The following is a 19,518-nucleotide window of genomic DNA, read 5'->3' on the forward strand; positions in this document are numbered from 1 at the left end:
TCATACTGTGACTCCCCCTTTCCCAAAAGTGGCAACATGGTGTCTGCCTTTGTATCAGATTCTCCCACAGCACGATTAATGAGTCTTACAAGCAAAGCTCTGATACAAGGCACACAACAACACCCACATGTCACTAATATTGCAATAAAAACAGACAAAGAAACCATAATTGACATAGTCAAAGGAGTTTGCGAAGAAAAGCGTCTGGACTTCTTTGAGTTGCTTGAAGACGTTTCACCTCTCATCCGAGAAGCTTCTTCAGTTCTAAGGTCAAATGGCCGAGAGTCCCAGATTTAAACCCAGTGGGAGTATCCCCCCAAGCTTCTCGGATGAGAGGTGAAACGTCTTCAAGCAACTCAAAGAAGTCCAGACGCTTTTCTTCGCAAACTCCTTTGACTACGATGACCTGGATGACTGAGAACCTTCACAGACATAATTGACATAATAAAACCTTTCCATTGCCCAAAGACAGAGGTCATCCACTCTTCCAGCGAGTTAACCACTCCTAAATGCTCATGCATTGTGATGGACAACGTCCTCAGGCCTTCCAGCGCTCGGGTCACAGAACCATCCGGAGCTGTGTTATTTGGAATAAAGGTGCAACACATATCCCCAAACATTGCGCAAATGCCCCCTTTTTCTCCCAACAACATATCTAACGCCATCCGATTTTGTACTGCCATTAAAGATGTTGGACCCAACTGTTCAGCAAGCCCTTCAACCGCGTCCCTGGTAAGGTTCGCCAGTCTCAGGACATTATAATGCACATAATTAATACGATCCACATTCTTATTTGGAGTTACTGGAAAAAATGCAGAAATTATTGGGAGATTTTCAAATCCTCCAGCAATTTGGTCCGCTAACTTAAATTCATTAGGCACACCCCTAGGCATTCCAATAGCATCTATATACGTTGGTGATCCTATTGTAAGGTCAAACGATCCTGGTGACCGTTTGGCCAACACATGGCGTCTGTGCCTGGCTGTCAATTGAGCGGTGCCAGGCTTAGCCAGCCGCACCCCCTTTTCACCTAATAAAACAAGAGGTGCACCTAAACGTACCATGGCACAGAGACCAGAAGTCCCACTAGGAATTCTAACATACAATCTATACCCACCACCATAATAATACAAACCAGCACGTGCCCACAGGCCTATTTCGGTGCCGGTGTCTCTTGATAACTTTCCTCTGGCCAGGTACGTCACAGTGCACCAATCAGCGTTAATCTCCCCGGCCTCATGCTCATGTCTGTCAGGGAAAGATACAGTAAAGTTAAAACACGTGTAGTTGGCTCTTCTTGGCGTGACGGGACCAAGTACAGTATCATTACGGTACCTGTTTCACTGCGTTTGGTTCGCTTCGCTGTGGCCTGTGATGGTGGAGTCGCCAGAGTGGATTCGGGTCTGTCTCTGGGCAATTCACTTAAAAGAAAAATCACAGTTACAACAGCCATCACTCCTAACACTACCATTTCTTTCCAATTTCCCCATAACCCCATCTTGTTTTTGTTTTTTTATCTTATCCCTTTTTATCCAATATAGTTTTCACTTTTCACCTATTTTTATAAAACCACCTTTATCTTCTGGGTTATGCGATCCTCTGTTGCTCTTCTTTCTTCGACTTCCGGGGTAGACTACCCTTCAGTTGTTGCATGGATCAGGGATTTATTCTGTTCCTCGACTGGGATCCATGTGAGGGGTCTCAGCCGAGTTCCCCCTCTTTTCTTTTGCCAAGAGCCTCTCCGACCGCTTAGGCTCTTCAGCTACAGCACACTGGCTCCAGTGGTACCAGGTTTCACCTTTCCCCTTCAGCTGAACTGCGTGTGAGGTCCTGGTCCCCACCTCAAACGGACCTGTCCACCTGGGCTCGTTCCACTTCCGTTTGTAAACCTTCAGCCACACCCACTTCGCCTCTGGCACCGTCTGCTCCTGTCCTTGGCCCGCAGTCACCTGTGATGTAAAACTTAAGACAAGAGCTTTTAGTGCTTTAAACTGCTTTAAATGTTCAAATGTAGGCATTTCTTGTCTTAAGGCTGGTATCCCTGCAGTGGGTCCAGGAAATTGTCTCCCGGTGAACAGCTCATAAGGAGTGAACCCGGTAGACTTATTTACTGAGCATCTAATGCTCATGAGGGCTATTGGTAACGCCTCAACCCAATCCATTTTGGTCTGTGCACAGATCTTAGCCAATTTATTTTTTAAGTTTTGATTCATTCACTCAACCTTACCTTGAGACTATGGATGATAAACGGTCCCAAACCTGTGTTGCAACCCTAGCATGGATTCCACTTCCTGCAAATGTTTATTCTTAAAATGTGTCCCATTATCTGATCTAGTTCTCTCTGGGAATCCATGCCAGGGAATGTAATGATTTATCAAACACTTAATGACTGTTGTGCTGTCTTCTCTCCGGGCTGGCCACGCCTCTGGCCACCCTGTCAAACTATCCACACATACCAGCAGGTATCTGAAGCCCCTCGCTGGTGTCACCATGTCTGTGTAATCAATCACTATTTCCTGCCCGGCCTCTGGACCAGGGAAACTTACCATCTCTGGTTTCACTGTGGGTTTAGGATTGTGTTGGCCACAGATAAGGCAGGTTCGCACATGCTCCCTCAACATGTCCTTCAGGAATGGGTGCCACCAATGACAGAGATTCCTCTCCATCTGGGCCACACCCACATGCCCAAGACCATGAGCTTCTCTGATCTTTTTCTCTGCCATATCTGCCGTCAACACTGGTCTTCCATCTGGCCCCCTCCAAATGTTGCTTACCTTTATGGCTCCTCTCTCCTTCCAGAGTGACTTTTCTTCTGGAGAGGCCTTCTCCTGTTCTTTTATGATCTCTTCACGTTCCAGCCCTGGATTTTCTTCCCAATCTATTCCCATACTTACCATTTGTCTGATCCCTGTGTAACCAACCACCTTTTTGGCTGCTTCATCTGCTGCTCGATTACTTCGAGCAACCCAGGTGGCCGAATCGTCGTGTCCCTTGCACTTTATTATTGCCACCTCCAGGGGTCCTTCCAGCGCCTCTTCCAGCGCCCTCATCTCCTTCTCATGTTTGATTGGTTGTTGATTGGTAGTGAGGAATCCAGCTCTCTTCCACTGACCCAGCTCCACATGTGCAGCTCCAAAGGCATAGGCTGAATCAGTGTAAATGTTTATCTTCTTTTCTTGAGCATATTTAAGGGCTTCAATCACTGCAATCACCTCTGCTCTCTGCGCTGACTGCTGCCCTTCCAACTTTGCTGCTTTGATCACCTCCAGCTGCTCCCCTCTCTTACTTACCACTGCATAGCCTGCCTTGAGCCCCTCCTTCTCGTCCCTAAAGCAGCAGCCATCTGTGAAGAGATCCTCTGCTCCTTCCATGGCTTCCGCTTTGAGATCTGGTCTTGTCTTCTCTTCTTTCCAGACCGCCTGAGCGCAGTCGTGCGGTTCCCCTGACCCCATTTGGTCTGCCATGTTTATCCCTTCATGTGTAAAAGTCAAATTTGGGGCCTCCAGCACTTTGCTGAGCCTCTGTTGTCTAAGTGGGGTCATGGTGAAGGCCTGTGAGTTAACATAAGCCACCACACTGTGTGTTGTTAACACTCTCAGTGGGTGTCCTCTAACTATATGTGCTACTTTCTGGATGGCCTTTGCCACTCCAGCTACATGCTGAGTGCATGTAGGGTGCCTTTTCTCCATGTTGTCTAAGCATACACTGATGTACATCAAAACCTGTCTACCTCCCCCTTTTTTCTGAAACAAAACGCCATTCACCACCCCTTTTGTTTCAGAAACATCTAAGAAGAAGTCCCTGTTGTAATCTGGCACAGCTAAATCTACTGCTCGAGAAAGATCCTGTTTCAGAGAAATAAAGCATTGTTCAGCTTCAGTAGTCCAGTTCAACTTAGCAGTCAGGTCTCTCATTCCATGCTGCTTCACCAAGTCACGCAAAGGCTTAGTGCGGCCCACATAGTCTGGAATGTACTGCCGGCTGTAGCCTGTGAGACCTAAAAAGGAAAGCATCTCTTTCACAGTCTCCGGCCGCGGGTGGGAGAGAATGGCACTTCTATGAGCAGCCATCATCCCCACCATATGCTGTTTCACCTCTCTCCTAAAAAGTCACCTGTGGTCTCACCAACTGTAATTTGTCTTTACTCACTTTAAAGCCCGCCTCTGCCAGTCTCCTGAGCATGGTCATGGTGGCCTGAAAGCAAGCGTCTGCCATGGGAGCGGCAATCAGAAGGTCATCAACATATTGAACCAGAGTGCAGCCAGCCGGCATCACACATGGTTCCAATGTCTGCTTCAACACCTGGTTAAAAATCCCCGGTGACAGAGCAAATCGCTGTGGCAACCGAGTATACCTTAACTGCTGACCCCTGTAAGAGAAAGAAAACACATCACGCAGAGAGTGGTGCAAAGGTAAGCAAAAGAAGGCATTTGCCAGGTCAATGCATGTAAACCAACGTTGATCTGGGGAGAGATTTGTCAATGCAGTAAATGGATTAGGAACAGGCACAGTTTTAGTTTTCAAAATAGCATTAATGATCATGAGCCATACGATATTTACCTGTGCCATGCTTTTCCACTGGCAAAATAGGCGTGTTCCATTGAGACGCGGAAGGCTCCAACACCCCCACCTTTAACAGCCCCTCAATAGTCTCTGCAATGCCTTCCTCTGCCTGTGGTGAATGTCGGTACTGCGGACGCCATATTGGAATGTCAGATTTAAGTTCAAAGGTCACAGGCGAACAGGTGGTTAAGCCAACATCCGTAGGCCCCTGTGACCACAGTGTGTGAGGCAACTGTGAGAGGCCTTTAACGGCCTCTGGATGATCTGTCAGTTCCCTGCCATGTGTCCTACGAATGTGACGATGTTCCAATATAGTGTCATCTGTGTGGGATGTTGAAATTCTATATGTTTTAGTACTTGGGGAGAAAGAAACATCAGGAATCTGTGTGAGTTGCCAATCAATTGCTCATGAAGCTACACGCATCATGGGACCCAAGTCCTTCGCTTGATGTCCAGAATGAACCGCTAGAGACACATGAGGCACAGATTCATCACCCATTCGGAACCAGCTCTTTTGTTCCTCCGACAAATGGACCAGGGCTGCTACCCCCTGCGGTCCAACATAAATATCTCTGGTAGAGACCTGCCATGCCTTCCCCTCCAGGAATTCATGGAACAGATCTTCATACCACTCAGTGTTTTCGCGATCATAAAAGAGTGTCACGTGGTATGGGTCAATGGGTGGAGCATACACGTCGAGGGCCATGATCCAGGGCCGCCAGAGCTGGAAGTGTGCCAGGATGCCGTTAGAGGTCGTCAGCCGGGCCCAGTAGATTTCTGCTGTACGATCAATGTCCTCAGACAGCAGCCACTGTCCTCTCGTGCCTGTGGCCACACAAGGAAGCTGTGTGCCATCCTTCAGAGTCACTGTTAAACCATCAGGCCCACACATGATCACAGCTCCCAGTTTGATGAGCAGGTCTCGCCCCATCAAGTTCACAGGCACCTGCACTGAAATGACATATGGATGAGCCACTGCTTGCTTTCCAATTTCAGTCTTTAAAGGAACAGTCACTGGCAATGTCATTGAAACCCCAGAGAAGCCGACCACACTGACCTCGTCCCCAGATAATTTAGTGTTATCAGGAACTTCTTGGATGGTTGAATAAGTAGCTCCCGTATCAACAAGGGCGGCAGAGTCAGTCCATTCACCGTCAGTGAGAGTAAGGGTCTGCCTTTCCCCCTCTCCTCGGCCTCCCTGTGGGGTGTGTCACTGCTGCCAGTCCTGGCTGTTCCAGTCGGCCTCCCAGGTCGGCATTTGAGGTCTTGGTCCAGGGATCATGTGTGGGTTTGGAGCCTGGTAGTATGGACCACCCCTTCCTGGTTGAGGCGGGCCCATTTGCTGTTGAATTTGTGGCTGCTGTGGACAGTCTTTCGCCCAGTGCCCAGGCTGATAACACACCCAACAGACACCTCTAGGCCCACGACCCGCTCCAGGCGCACCCCTTCCATAGCCCCAGGCGCCCCTCGCACTCACCGAGCCACCACGGCCTCTTGCCCTTCCTCTACCGGCCCACACATTACCTCCCCAGCTGGCCATGGGTGCACTCTGCAAACCATCATAATATGTCCAGGAATTCATTGGATAAACATTTGGGTTAAATTCAGGCCTTTTAGGCTCAGGTGGGCAGCCTTGAGCTACCATCACCTTTGATAAATCAGTTAATTTGTTCTCTTTTTTCTTTTCACTTACCTTCTGTTTCGCTTCTCCCAAGTTCAGCTTAAGCAATTGTCCCTGAATCTCCTCCAACTCCCCTTTTTTCTTATCTTCACCTCGCTTGTATTTATCCAAATAATGCACCAAATGTCTCTCCTAGCGATGTGCGTCTGCTCCTTCTAAATCAGGGACATCTAAACTTTTTTTTCTTACCTGTTCTGGTATCCCTTCTAATACTGCCTTTCTAAACCACACCTGGTGAAGACCACGTGCAGAAGGATTGTAACCTGTGTTCTGCATCCACTTCTCTTTCACCTGCTCTACATACTCTCTAGAGTTTTGATCAGGCTTTGATTCCAACTTTGTAATGGCAGCTGCATTTAGCGTTGGATATTGTTGCCGCACAGCATTCCCAATCTGCTCCTGGACTCTAAAAAAAGGTGTAGAGTCTGGTCTCATCTAGTGATGACAGCTGCCAGTACCTGGATTTCCTCCAGCGCAGTAACTGTCATACACCGACCAGCTATGGCTCGAAAATCCCCCAGGGCGAGCTGTGTGCCTGATGTCACTTTATCAAGTTGTCTCAGGCAACCCGCCCCTCCATCAATGATGGGTGGGAGCATCTCCACTAGAGCTGTAACATCCCCTACTCCATATGGTTTATTTATCGTCTCTCACCCCCTGCTGTGACCACTAGGGGCATTTCTAATGCATAATTGGAATGTCCCATGACCCCCTTCTGGGGGTTTTCCGCTACTTTCATTTGACTTCTTCTCACCATCGAATGTTCTCCACGCTCTCCTCCACTTTGAACCCATTGCTCCTCCATCTCCTCTCGCTCTTTTCTAGATCCAAACGCGTGCCGTCTTCTTGAGTCATCTTCATCCCCTCCTGGACTCTGAATCACACTACATTCATCTATATCCTCTTCCAGAGTGCCCTGTATCCATCCATCCCAGGAGTCAACACCTCTTACCTTAGGTAAGTGCACCTTAAGATGCACCTTTTTTCTCACATCCAAAGGCGGGTCTGCTTTCCCTTCAGCTACTCCTTTTGGCTTCTTAAATTTTTCAGTCAATTCTTCTTCTTCGAGTCGCTTGCAAAGCATCTCCACCAATCTCTCTGCCTCTCCGGCTGATAATTCCGGAGGAGACCTAGCTGTCGCTCCTGCTGCACTGGACCGTTCTTCTTCTCCTTCCTCGTCCTCCTCCTCTTTATGATCCACATGGGTCTGGACCTGAGTAGCAGGTGGCACTATCTTTTCAGGTCCCATTGTTATCATTTGTTGCTGCGGCCTTGGGCGGTGCTGCTCCTCATATTCACACTCAGCCTGCCCTCCAGTTAGTCGCAGCACCACACCATCTTCATTCTCCATGCTGCCATCCTTAATGCTCAACATAGGATAATTACCAAAATATGGAGGAGGACATACTGAAAAAGGAGCCGTGGGCTGGGGTGTGGAAGACAATCAGGTCTCAACTTACCTTCCTCTTCCACAGGTTCCCTCATCCAGTGCTCCAATCCTTGGCAGCTGATTCCCCATGCAGCCAGCCTGGCTCGTTTCTCCTCCTCCTCCTTTATTCGGTCCTTAACTCCCTCTTCTCCAAGATATTTGCTCCATCCAACTCTTTCCTGAGTTTCTCCTCCTTCTCCTCAGATGCCTTGGCCGCTTCCAACAAAACTTTTGCAAGAGAGCATCGCATGTCACTTTTATTCCAGCTTGATCACATACACTCATTATTTCCTTCCCCATTTCCAGTATTTTACCATTCTTACCTGTTAGATGTCCTGTCATGGTGATCTTCAATGCTTCCCCTAATTTCTCTTTTGCTTTTCAACAGTTTTCCATTGCATTTCTCCTCCGTTGGACTCCTCACTCCTTCTCTAATAATCTCCTGTTGTTCAGTCATTATTTTAACTCACCTGAAATTCCCTTTACTTACCACCAGATGTCGCTGTAGTTTTCCTCGGAACCCTCCGAGCTCCTCCTTGGTACTCCTCCTCCGTCCCACAAATGAGTCCGCCCCCTGAGGCTGGCTATCGCACACCTCCTACTTCTCGCAGTCCCCTTCACAACTCACTGCAGGACACTTCCTCCTCTGCTGATCCAGGACAACGCCCCAGTCAGCACCAAGAGCGGGTGCCGTCTGCTCACACCTCACAAAACTAGGACAATTAGGCTCACAATCGTCAGATCGTGCCACATTTGCCTCACGAATTATTCAAACTGCGCCACGGACTGGATACCGCAGTTTCTCTTCCCCAGAAAAAATAAAACCAAATTAAACCCCCCAATTGACTTCACAGTTTGCAACAATTCGCGACACGGCCTCCTGCCGCAATTTCCGCACACCACAAACACACACTTTTAGACACAAATTCTTTTTGTTACTTTAATTGACTCCCATACTTCAAACGAGACGCCGACTCTAACGGCGCTTTCCACACACACAACGCAATTTACTAACGCTGCAGTCAGTGGGGTGAGCCAAGCCGTCATGCTTTCACTAACGAAGCAACTTGCCCCCACTCTCATGCAGGTTATCAACCGCGACTAGGATCCAACACCTAGCTTTAGTTATTTAAGGCGTCCCCAGTCCCCTAGGTAACTACCCTGGATCTCCTGTCCCACAGGTCCTATACCCGCGTCCGAGAATAGGTGGGGCAACCAAGCCCGGAACACGCACAGCCCTGAGCTGGCGACGAGGCCTTTCAGCCCCGCTTTCTAACTAATAGTAACACACGTTTCCTGCTTTAACGCACGGAGGACGGATCACACACCGCCACTTTTTCCTAATACTAAGACGGATCACACACCGCCGCAGATGAAACACCGATTCTATTAATTACTAACTAAGACGGATCACACACCGCCACTAAAACGGATCAAACACCGTTTCTTTTACATACTGAGTGAAATTACCCTGAGATACGCTCAACTTGGCGAACAGATAATTTAGACTTTATTCAATATGCACACTTCGAAAATAAACAGGTGGTGCTTACCTTATAAATGATTGAGCCGGCTCTCTGTTCGCCTCGTTTTCACGATCTCAGCTCTGCCAATTCGTCCTCTCTGGGCCACGAGCGAATCCCAGGGTTTCGGCACCAAAACTGTTACGGAAAGCAGTTTCACCCCGGTTCGTATATTCGTCAGGCTTCCAGAAAGAACACCGGGACTCAGTAGTCAATTAACAATACCTTTATTAATACACACTTATTGATTATACCTTCTAGAAGGGAGATGTACAGAACCCCGGACTTTCTCTGCAGATCTCAACCCCTTTGTCTGTTACATGCAGTTTTGTATAAGTGACCCCCCTTCTAATCCCTCTACGAGGTGCCATAAAACTAAGTGCTATGTTTACCTACTTTTACTTGTGTGTGTGCGAGCACGTGAATGCCTACATGTGCGCCTTCCCGCGTGTCTATGTGAGTGCTCGTGAGTGACTGTGTGTGCATACCTGATATATGCGTGCACGTAAGTAAGTGTGCATATAGGTGTGGGAGTATATCAGTTAAAACACTGTGGGTATATGTCTCTTCCTAGGGGCCATAAATATCATCTCCCCTCCAGACCACAGTTATCCAGTTACAAATCTACTTCTAAGCTCACGACACAATCAGGCCTTTATTATATTGAGGGCAGTGTCAGTGTCTCTACAATAATTCTACATTCTATCTTAACACATTTCTAAACTCTAAAGCAAACTAAACATTCCTACATGTCTAAACTCTAAAATAAGCTAAACATCCCTACAACTTATAGACACAGACTCACAAGCAGGCACTGTAACAGAGACGTGGGAACAGGGCAGACACACACTGACTGGACACAGAATAGAGGGAGAAACCCAAACCTGAGAACTACATAATCAAACATCAAGAAGAACTGGGGGAAAATTAGAAATGCAAAACAGAAACCAAAACCTTCACAAAAACAAACTAAGATAAAAACACCAATAAAAAGGTACAAAACTGAAACCACTGGGTCAACGACCCAGGTACCCTAACATGAGGACAATGTCTGCTCCAGCAGACTGTCTGGGTTTAGAGGCAACGATTCAATTTAATTGTATTTATACATCAGCAAATCACAACAACAGTTAAAGCCGACCCTACAATAATCTAAAAGAACATCTAAGTAGCGCTGTCACTCAGCTCTGTGCTGTTTCCTTCCTCAGTAATCATCTATTTTTGTTGTGGCACTTCCTCCTTTTCTCTTTTGTTCCTGTTTTCATCTTCTTACCACTGCAAATCATTTTTTCATGTGACATCATAACTGAGCCTCCTGCTTAGTTCAGAGTCACTCGGGTAAAACAGCAATTTCAGTCACAGATCAGGGTGACTTATTAGACTCCTCACATATTGATTTAATCATTTATTTATTTTGCATTTTTTAAATTAATTATAAGTGACAAGTTTGTGCCAGCTGGTGTTTTCTTTTTATACTTAATGGACAAAGAAATTTGGAGGTGTGTCATAAATGATTTCTCTGTAAGTGAAACATGAGAGAAACTGTGTTTGTAAAAAACATTTTCTCAGCAGACATAGTCTCCACTGTAGTGTGGAGAATATACTGCTGATCACAAGTACAGATCCCACATTAGGGACTCCACACACAGTGTCCATAAAGCTTTAACTAAACCTCTGTCATGGCGGGGTAACAGTGGGATGGACCCACAAACAGACACTAGAGAGAGCAGCTGAAGTTTTAAACACAAAGCCAGCCTTTTATTGTGGCTGATGACACAAAGCGAACGGGAACAAAACTAAATTAAAGCCTAAACTGGAATGACTGACTATTAAACAGTGACATGAACACAACTCTGCACAGGTGTGTGAGACAAACTCTGAAGAACATGAACATGAATATAACCTGAGCATCGTGAAAGGCTTAATCCTGACGTGACGTGGTAGGAGGAGAACAGACGAGCTGACACTGAACAAAACAGAGGACTTAAATAAAGGGGAAGTGGAAACACCTGCTGACAGATGTGATGATGATGTTGATGATGCATGGGGGTGCAGTCACTGGTGTAGATGGTGTATGGGAGAGGACTCAGCACACACCCCTGTGGTAAAGTCAATCTTTATTGTCACATGTAAAGTTACACATTACATGTTGCATGTTACACGTACAATTACTTGCAGTGAAACTGGACCCCTACCGACCACACGTACACAGCACAAACATTCACATAGTGAAGACAGGTCAGAGAGGTGGAATGGTAGGAAAAACAAAGGAAATTACCCACATCAGGTACAAGAGGAGAAAAAACAGAACTCAAACTGAGCTCCTATGGGAGGCAGTTTATTGCTCTGAACACAGTGAACCTGCTGTTCTTGGAGGCTAAATGTGTGTTTGCTGTGCTCACAGGAGGCTGTGGGAGTGTGCATGGTGGGGGTGTCTGCAGTGGAAGTTCCTCTGCTAATGAGATGTCCATGTTATCTGTATTTGTCCCGTTGCCTTTGTAGTTGGTGATGTGTTTCAGGCCCTCCCATACCTTCCTGGAGTCGTTATCAGAGAGGAGATCTGATAACTTGTTTGAAATGTCCAGTTTTGCTGCTCTGACGCCTTTTTTAAGGTCTGCTCTTGCTCTGCTGTACATGTCCTGGTCCCCAGATTTGTATGTAGAGTTGCCTTTAACATGCCTGAACCTGACTTGTCATCCAGGGTTTACGGTTTGTCGCGCTTTTCTGTGCTGACAGTGTCCATGCAGTGTTTGATGTAACCCAGCACTGCGGTTGTGTGAGTCTCTAGGTCATCCTGTTCAGAGACACTCTGTGAGCGCAAAACAGTCCTGCAGCTGAGCCAGAGCTTCCTCAGATAAGGTGTTCATGGTTCTGATGGTGGGCTTTGTCCTTTTCCTGAGTGTGTGTATGCTGGGACAATGATGAACTTTAGCTTGGTACATGATAACTACAGGCTGCGGCGCAGTAAAGTAAGCCCCGCCCTCACCAACCACACAGTGTGGCGACATGGAGCTCTTCCAGTGAAACACTTCATGTGTTAAACTTGTTAAAGGGGAAGTGATGAAGCTGAAGGCGTCTCGCTGCTGCTCAGACTGATGTTCAGTCGTCATCCAGACACGATGAAGACTCCGTGTGTCTCTCTGCTCCTCGGTGAGTCAAACTCAGAGCTGCTGCTCATTTATTCATCAGCATTAAACTGAATGGAACCTCTACTACACACAGCCGGGAATGTGGGAAACTGTGATGCAGGACAGAGACACAGACACTAAATCCACACTGTGAAATCTAATTAGCTCCCAGAACTAAAAAACAGCTAATAAAACTTGTTGCCTCAAAAAAAACAGAGTAAAGCTTAAGATGATTATATTAGGACAACTTATTCATTAAGTGTACAGTTCTAAGAATAACTTGATGATTGTGTAACACTGATTGTTCACCCACTGACAAACATGTCAAGTTCTGCTACATTAAAGAACAACTTGTAGTAACTTATATTAATATAACACTGTATGCAAATGTGATTCAAAAAGAATAATTAACAACACTTCTTGTAATGGTGTTTAAATCAGCCCAACTTTTATTTTGAAATGTAAAACAACAGCCAACATCCTGGACACTGTTCTGCTGAACAACAACAGTTATACTGTCATCACTGTTATAATCTTACAATGAAACAACGTCTCAGATTTAATTATTCTTATTATTAGTTTATTATTATTAGTTTATTAGGTTTATTTGTAGTTACATTACTTCTATAATCAAAATAAAATGTATTTATTGTTCAGTCTCCAGATCAAACAACACATTTGTTTTACATTCAAACACAGGAGCTGGTGTGTTGTAATATTTTAAGGATGCTTGTTTCCAGTCCAGGCATCACTGCCTGAATGACTGTCATGGATCGAGCTGATCCAAATGTAAGTGCAGCAGAAAGTCTTTAACTTACCTTCAGTACAGTGGCAGTGGATGTGGGCTGGAGATGCAATGACCTTCGACCTGCAGGTCACTGACCAACCATCTGTGATGAAGGACTCATCTCTGCTGGTGTCCTGCAAGCAAACAATCAGATTCTTTAGAACAACAACTTATTTGCTTTATTAAAACATGTTTTTTTGCATTTGCTATAGAACAGACCTCAGTTTAGACTCAATCTCAGGCTCCACCCCCACCAGAGAGGTGACATTCACTGCTATCAGTGAATGTCACCTGTGTGTTGGTGGTCACCACCACCCGACACACGATAATGTCCATCCATCCATTCGCTTCCGCTTATCCTTTCCAGGGTCACGGGGGGCGCTGGAGCCTATCCCAGCTGTCATAGGGCGAGAGGCGGGGTACACCCTGGACAGGTCGCCAGTCTGTCGCAGGGCCAACACACAGGGACAGACAACCATTCACGCTCACATTCACTCACACATTCACACCTAGTGACAATTTGGATTGTCCAATTAACCTATCCCCTCAAACACGATAATGTCATGAAAGCATATTTTTAAAAGGGCTCTGCAAACATGGCCAATAACTTATTCTGATGATCTGCAGAATAATTTGGCGACAAAACAAATTTCACTGTTCAAAAACTTGCAGACTTCACTATATACAGTGCAGACAGTGTGGACCCTCTAAACTAAGTCTGTGGGATGTGATCTTTGAATAAATGCAGACCAAACTGTTGTTGTTTGTTACTTACACAGCATGTCTTGTAGGATTAACTGGAGTCATCAGCAACAGCACAGAGCAGTCACATCTCAGGTCTAATAACAGAAGACAGGAAACCAAAGCACAAAGGAAACAGCAAGTAAAACAGTTTGATCTAAATTATGATTAAAGTTCAGCCTGATTAATATAAATGTGACAGCTACTAATATATTGTGGGAAGTAAACTGTAACCAAAATACTTCCCACTCAGCTGATGTCTTTCTGTCCAACAGCTCCTTTTCTAGACGTGTAAGAGTTTGATGTCATGTGAAAAGCTGCCACAAAGAATTAAAATAAATACAGAGGTTAAGAAGATGCAGTTCATATGTTATGGTGTATAAAACACAACGCCTGGTGATTAAACCATAAACTAGTTTCATTAAAAAACATCCCTTTGACTACATTCAGTGTGGCAGCCTGACTGTGCCACTGTTATGTATGTGATTGGTCTTTAGAACAAATGTCACCGTTTCACAGACAAGACTACAGCCTTCCTGGAGGTGATTTCCTTTAAGGAAAAATAGGAATATTAATGTAAATACATGAAAAAATATGTGAAAAAGTACAAACTCCTCAGGAAATAGCATCTCTGTATTACTGCTGACACTTTTCACTCACCTTTAAAACCATCTGTGGGAGTGATGGGGGTAGGTACAGGTCTGTTCGTGGGTGGATTTTCAGTGCTGACTCTTCCATCCACCTTAAAGAGCTCTGCACAGGCCACAGAGAGCACCCTGTTCTGAATATGATGCTAATCCTACTAACTACATGTGACTTCCTGCTGACTTCCACTCGACTGGAAACCAGTGAGAAAACAACCAAATATGTCCAAAAAACTTGAATGCTGATCATAAACCCTGGAGAACTGCTGCTCAAGACCACTTCAGCCTCCCTCCGTGATACTTTGACCTTGGCCTCTAGTCTCCTTCTCCATGGAGGCCACTGCTGCTTGTAGCATCTCACTGATCTCTCCTGCTGTGGTGTAGATGAGCTGGTTGCAGTAGATGTGGTCCTGCATTCACATCATCTAGTAGATCTGCTGAGGGTACTTCACGTAGTCTTGGTAACTGTGTGTGTGTGTGTGTGTGTGTGTGTAATGATCATGTAAACCAGGTATATTAAAGTATAGTTTAAAGAGGTCGTGTCAGAGACAACGTCTTGAAGCTAAAGTCCAGAGGATCAAACATAAACACACAGATACAGATATGTAGATGCAACATAGAAGTAAACACATATGTAAGACTGTCCATGTGCATAATGCTCCATTTTAACATAATACAATGTGATGCATGTTCAAAGGGAGATAAATAAAAGAGAAAGAACTTGAATTTCCTCTTTTCTGTTTCACACACTGACTGTGTCTCAGTTTTACTGGTAACACATCTCAACCACAGTTTCCACTCTCCTGTGCTTTTGCACGTTTCTGCTCTGTGAGTAAACTGAGCTCCAGCTTGTGCTGCCAGGATTTTAACCCTGGCTGACTCAGAGCCTCACACACATGTGGAGGAGCTCACTGATGAGCTGGGAACCATATTTAGCCGTGATTATGTTGACTGTGGAGAAAACTGCTTTAGTGTGTGGAGCCAAACATGGTGACGATGCTCAGAGTCAAAGCTGAGAAACTCGTCTCAGTGGTGGAAGGTCACCTCTTACAAGCTTCAGGTCCACGTTAGTCACATCAGCTGACTGCAGGTTGGAAAATCTGATTTGGTTGTTGGTTTGGATCTGACAGGGTCTGGGTCCGGACTGTGGTCTGCCTGTTTGTGACCTCTGACCTTTAGTGACCTCTGACCTCCTGTTGCAGGTGTGTGTGTGCTGCTGCTGTCTGCACCGACTGTTTCTGCAGGTGAGTTGATGAAGTGAAAACAATCAGTGAGACTCCAACAAGAACACAAATACACTTACACTGTGTGTGTGTGTGTGTGTGCGTGTGTGTGTGTGCGTGTGTGTGTGTGTCCTCCAGTGTCTCTGTCTGTCAGTCCAAACCTTCAGCAGGTCTTCAGTGGATCTTCTTCAGTGTATCTGAGTTGTGTTGATGATGGACAGACAGCTGATGGATGGACAGTGAAGAGGACCAGAGGAGGACTCACTGAGGACTGTGGAGCAGCTCCAGGCTTTGGGAGGCTTCTTGGTTCCTACTGTGTTGTGGATCTTTCTGCTCCCAGTGAAACCTTCTGGTGTGAGGACTCCTCTGGACAGCAGAGTGACAGAGTCTCCTTCAGTGTCCAATCAGACACTACAGGTGAGATGTTCCAGCTGTGTCTCTGTCTCTGTGTGACTCTGCTCTCATTAACTCTGTTTGTCTCTGATGGTCTGATGAAGGTGTCATCCTGGAGATCCCTGCACTTCCTGTGAGGACAGGAAGTGATGTCATTCTGCACTGCAGACAGAGGAATGGTGCCACAGTCACAGCTTATTTCTTCATCAAAGGAAGTTCTGTTGGTCTTAAACCAGAGCACATCATCACTAACATCACGCAGGCTGATGAAGGTCTCTACTCATGTTCTACTGATGAGAGTGGAAAGTCTCCTCAGAGCTCTCTGAGGGTCAGAGGTCAGAACACTGACATCACTTCCTGTTTAAAAGCTGATGTAACATTGTGACCTGATAATAAACTGACTGAACCATCTTCATCATCTCTCCTGCAGATCCTCCCAAAATCATCCATCCTCCTCCTCCTCACTGTCCTCCTCCTCCTCCAAGCACCTCCACAAACGTTGCTCCTCCTGTAGAAACTCCTCCTCCTCCTCCTCCTCCTCCCTCTCTCGTGGTCCCAGTTGTAGCAGGTCTGGTCTCTGGGCTTCTCCTGGTTCTGGTTCTGGGTGGAGTTCTGTTTCTCTGCAGTAAACTCAAAGGTGATAAACCTGCACAGAAGTAAAAGTCTTGTTCCTTTATCGCTTAAAGCTGACGAGAGCAGCCGCGCTCCCATCAACTCTTTTAAAACCTGCTGCAGGAGGAGTTGGAACAATAATGTTTGTGCGTTTGAACACAGAGGAGTTGTGTTTACACATCACACATTCAGCTGGTCCCAGGTTTCCTTCCACTCATGTGTCTGCAGGAACAACAAGTTCACAGCACTTCCTACTGTCTAACAAACACCATCACGCTGTCAGCACGAACCATCACATGGGTTTGATGTGCACCATTACTCCTCCTGTGCTGATGTTTCTCTGTGTGATGTAGGAGGTCGGGGAGCAGACCTGTGGAGCTGTGGAGGTGACGGCTGTCTGAGACGGAGCGTCTGCCTCTGCTGTGAGTCTCCTTCATGTTTCTCCACATGTATTATCTGTGTTTCCACCACTGGAGGGCGCTGTGGGTTATTGATGTGTGGGAACAGTAACCAATCACTGCAGTCTGAATGCTTCTCTTTGGTCATGTGACCATTTGATCTCTGATCAGTGTGTTCTTCAGTTTCAGGCCTGTTTCTGCTGACTGCTGCAGGTGAGCTGATGTTCCTACACCTGTCTGTCCTCATCATGACCTCTGACCTTTGGTGACCTTTAGTGACCTCTGTCCTGTTGCAGGTGTGTGTGTGCTGCTGCTGTCTGCTCTGACCGTTTCCACAGGTGAGTTGAAGGTAACAGGAACTCTGAGGTGATGTAGGTGCTCTGTGGTCGCTGCTCCATCATCATGTCTAACAATCCTCGGTCAGCCTCTTCTTCTTCTTCTCTCCTTTATCTGACTGAATGTTTACAGCTGATAAATAAAGCTTCAGCTTCTGTTTAGTTTTTCCTGCTAGAAATTTTTAATTAGTTTTTATTGTAACAAATTTTTCAAAGTTTATGAAACTTTGAGGGGAAATCAGTCTCTTGGTGTGTCCACACTCACTCAAAGGTCCTCGAACACTAAGAAAAAACCTGGCTTCCACATGAGGAACTACAAAAGACCATAAAACCACAGTTCTAACAATGTAACCTTGGCCTGCAACACCCACAGGTTTGGGTCAGATCTGACCAACAAACATGTACACCTGGGTCAAAGGTCAGAGCTGTAGATACAAGGCTGACCTTCAGTGTAAATTTACTTACAGCAAGATGCCCAAGGCTCTGTGAGGTTATAACAGGCAGCTCTATGTCTACAGTTTGCAGGATTCAAAGTACTTCATGATGTAATTTGAGTAATAAAGACCTTCTGACTCCTCCTCTGTGTCCTCCTCTTTCAGCTCCTCCTCTCCCCTCTGAGTCTGTGCTGAGGCTCGTCTGCCATCTAGTGGTCTTCTGTCCGTACTGCATCTCCACTGGTCTGCTGCTGTCCATCTGCTGCAGCAGGAAGACACAGAACAAACTGGCCGTCTCCATGGAGATGACCCAGCGTGATCGAGGAGGTCAGGGACTGGCTGAAGATGGTGATGATGTCACTGATGATGTCACCACTGAGCATGCCTTCTGAGCTGCAGACTGTGTGTCAGGGTACCAGCATCTGCAGTATTTCTGTATCTTGATTCCTCTTTTGCTGTATTGGAGAAAAGTCCTAATGTTTACTGTCAGTGTGGATTAGTTAGGTTTGAGTTTATCACTTCATCCCTGTTTCCTGTGTAAGTCTGTCCTCTGTGTCTGTCTCCTCTGTCTGTATTGTGCCTCCTGTACATTCTCTCCAGTCCATCATGTGCGTCTCTTCCCGTTGTCTTCCAAATCCATCTAGTTCTTCTCTCCCGTCTCCTGTGTCATGTTGTGTGAATTAGTGTTTCCTGTTTTACTTTGACAGTGTCACGTCCTGTGCTGAGTGTGTGTAGTTTTGCTTCCTTTGTGTCGTCAGGTCCACTCTTCCTAATTACCCTTGTGTGCTTTTATTGTGCCTGTTTTCCTCTGTCAGATTGTCTGTATTTCCTGTGTCTCTCACGTCATGGTCTAGTTCATCCCGGTCTCATGGTCCAGTTTTCCTCGTGTTTTTTGCTTTAGTTTTCCCAGTTTAGTCAGTGAGTCTAGTCTTGGTTTCACATTTTATGTATGTCAACATTTCCAGCCTCAATAAATGACTGTCTTTCTCTTCAACCTCACTCTCGCCTCAGTTTTAACATTTGGATCCCCCTCCTCTCTCCACATGATCTGTTATTACAGATCGCAACACTGTTGAACTCTGATGTGTTTTTATTAGACAGTAAGTTTACCTCAGCATATGAGGTGAAAAACTAATTTCATCATCTTTAAATTTGTTACTGAGGTCTGGACAATGAACACACCCCTTTAAACCCTCCCACTAATACTTCAGGATATTCTCTTACCCAATAGCATGGTCACTGCTAAATAAACACAGCTGTGTGTCCAACCAAAATCATACATGTTTCCATGTAAAAATGTCCTGATGCACGCTCAGTGATCCAGGTAAGGAGATCCCTAAAGGTTGACTGTAGATCTGACCTGTGTGACCTCTGAGGCTCCATCACTGAGTGTATTCAGCAGATACAGATACAAACATTTCCCCTGTTCATGTCAGTGTGCAGTGCTGTTTACACAGCATCCACCTGACCGCTGAGACTGGGAGGAGTCACAGCTCCTGGGTGGGCCGGGTCAGGAAAACTACCAGATTAAACCTGTGGATCCAGCTGCTGTGGATCCAGCTGCTGTGGAGCTCTCAGTGGGATCTCTGGAGCAGTAAATTCAGATTTGATTCAGGTTAACTGCATT

The 19,518-nt window shown here is 46.0% G+C and overlaps 1 protein-coding gene and 1 long non-coding RNA gene across 2 annotated transcripts; one reads left to right on the top strand and one right to left on the bottom strand.

Moving 5' to 3' along the window:
- Window positions 1-12,203: 12,203 nt before the first annotated feature.
- On the top strand, window positions 12,204-18,890 carry LOC120438635. The gene is made up of 9 exons (XM_039609061.1): window positions 12,204-12,346; window positions 15,699-15,740; window positions 15,858-16,136; window positions 16,217-16,447; window positions 16,543-16,749; window positions 17,078-17,146; window positions 17,306-17,335; window positions 17,419-17,460; window positions 18,057-18,890. The coding sequence occupies exons 1-9, from the start codon at window positions 12,292-12,294 to the stop codon at window positions 18,281-18,283; spliced, it is 1,182 nt and encodes a 393-aa protein (XP_039464995.1). The 5' UTR covers window positions 12,204-12,291; the 3' UTR covers window positions 18,284-18,890.
- Window positions 12,330-13,984, bottom strand: LOC120438725. Its single transcript, XR_005612084.1, has 3 exons — window positions 13,887-13,984; window positions 13,143-13,245; window positions 12,330-12,434 (listed from the first exon to the last, which is right to left on the bottom strand). It is a non-coding gene; the product is annotated as an uncharacterized LOC120438725 (long non-coding RNA).
- Window positions 18,891-19,518: the final 628 nt, after the last annotated feature.

The sequence above is a fragment of the Oreochromis aureus genome, linkage group 3 (genome assembly GCF_013358895.1).
Source record: "Oreochromis aureus strain Israel breed Guangdong linkage group 3, ZZ_aureus, whole genome shotgun sequence".
Lineage (NCBI taxonomy): Eukaryota > Metazoa > Chordata > Actinopteri > Cichliformes > Cichlidae > Oreochromis > Oreochromis aureus.

Coding starts and splice junctions, on each gene's coding strand:
- LOC120438635 (XM_039609061.1), top strand. CDS start 12,292: ATGTTCAGTCGTCATCCAGACACGATGAAGACTCCGTGTGTCTCTCTG. Junction 16,137..16,216: donor TGTCCAATCAGACACTACAG/GTGAGATGTTCC, acceptor GGTCTGATGAAG/GTGTCATCCTGGAGATCCCT. Junction 16,750..17,077: donor TCTCTGCAGTAAACTCAAAG/GTGATAAACCTG, acceptor TGTGTGATGTAG/GAGGTCGGGGAGCAGACCTG.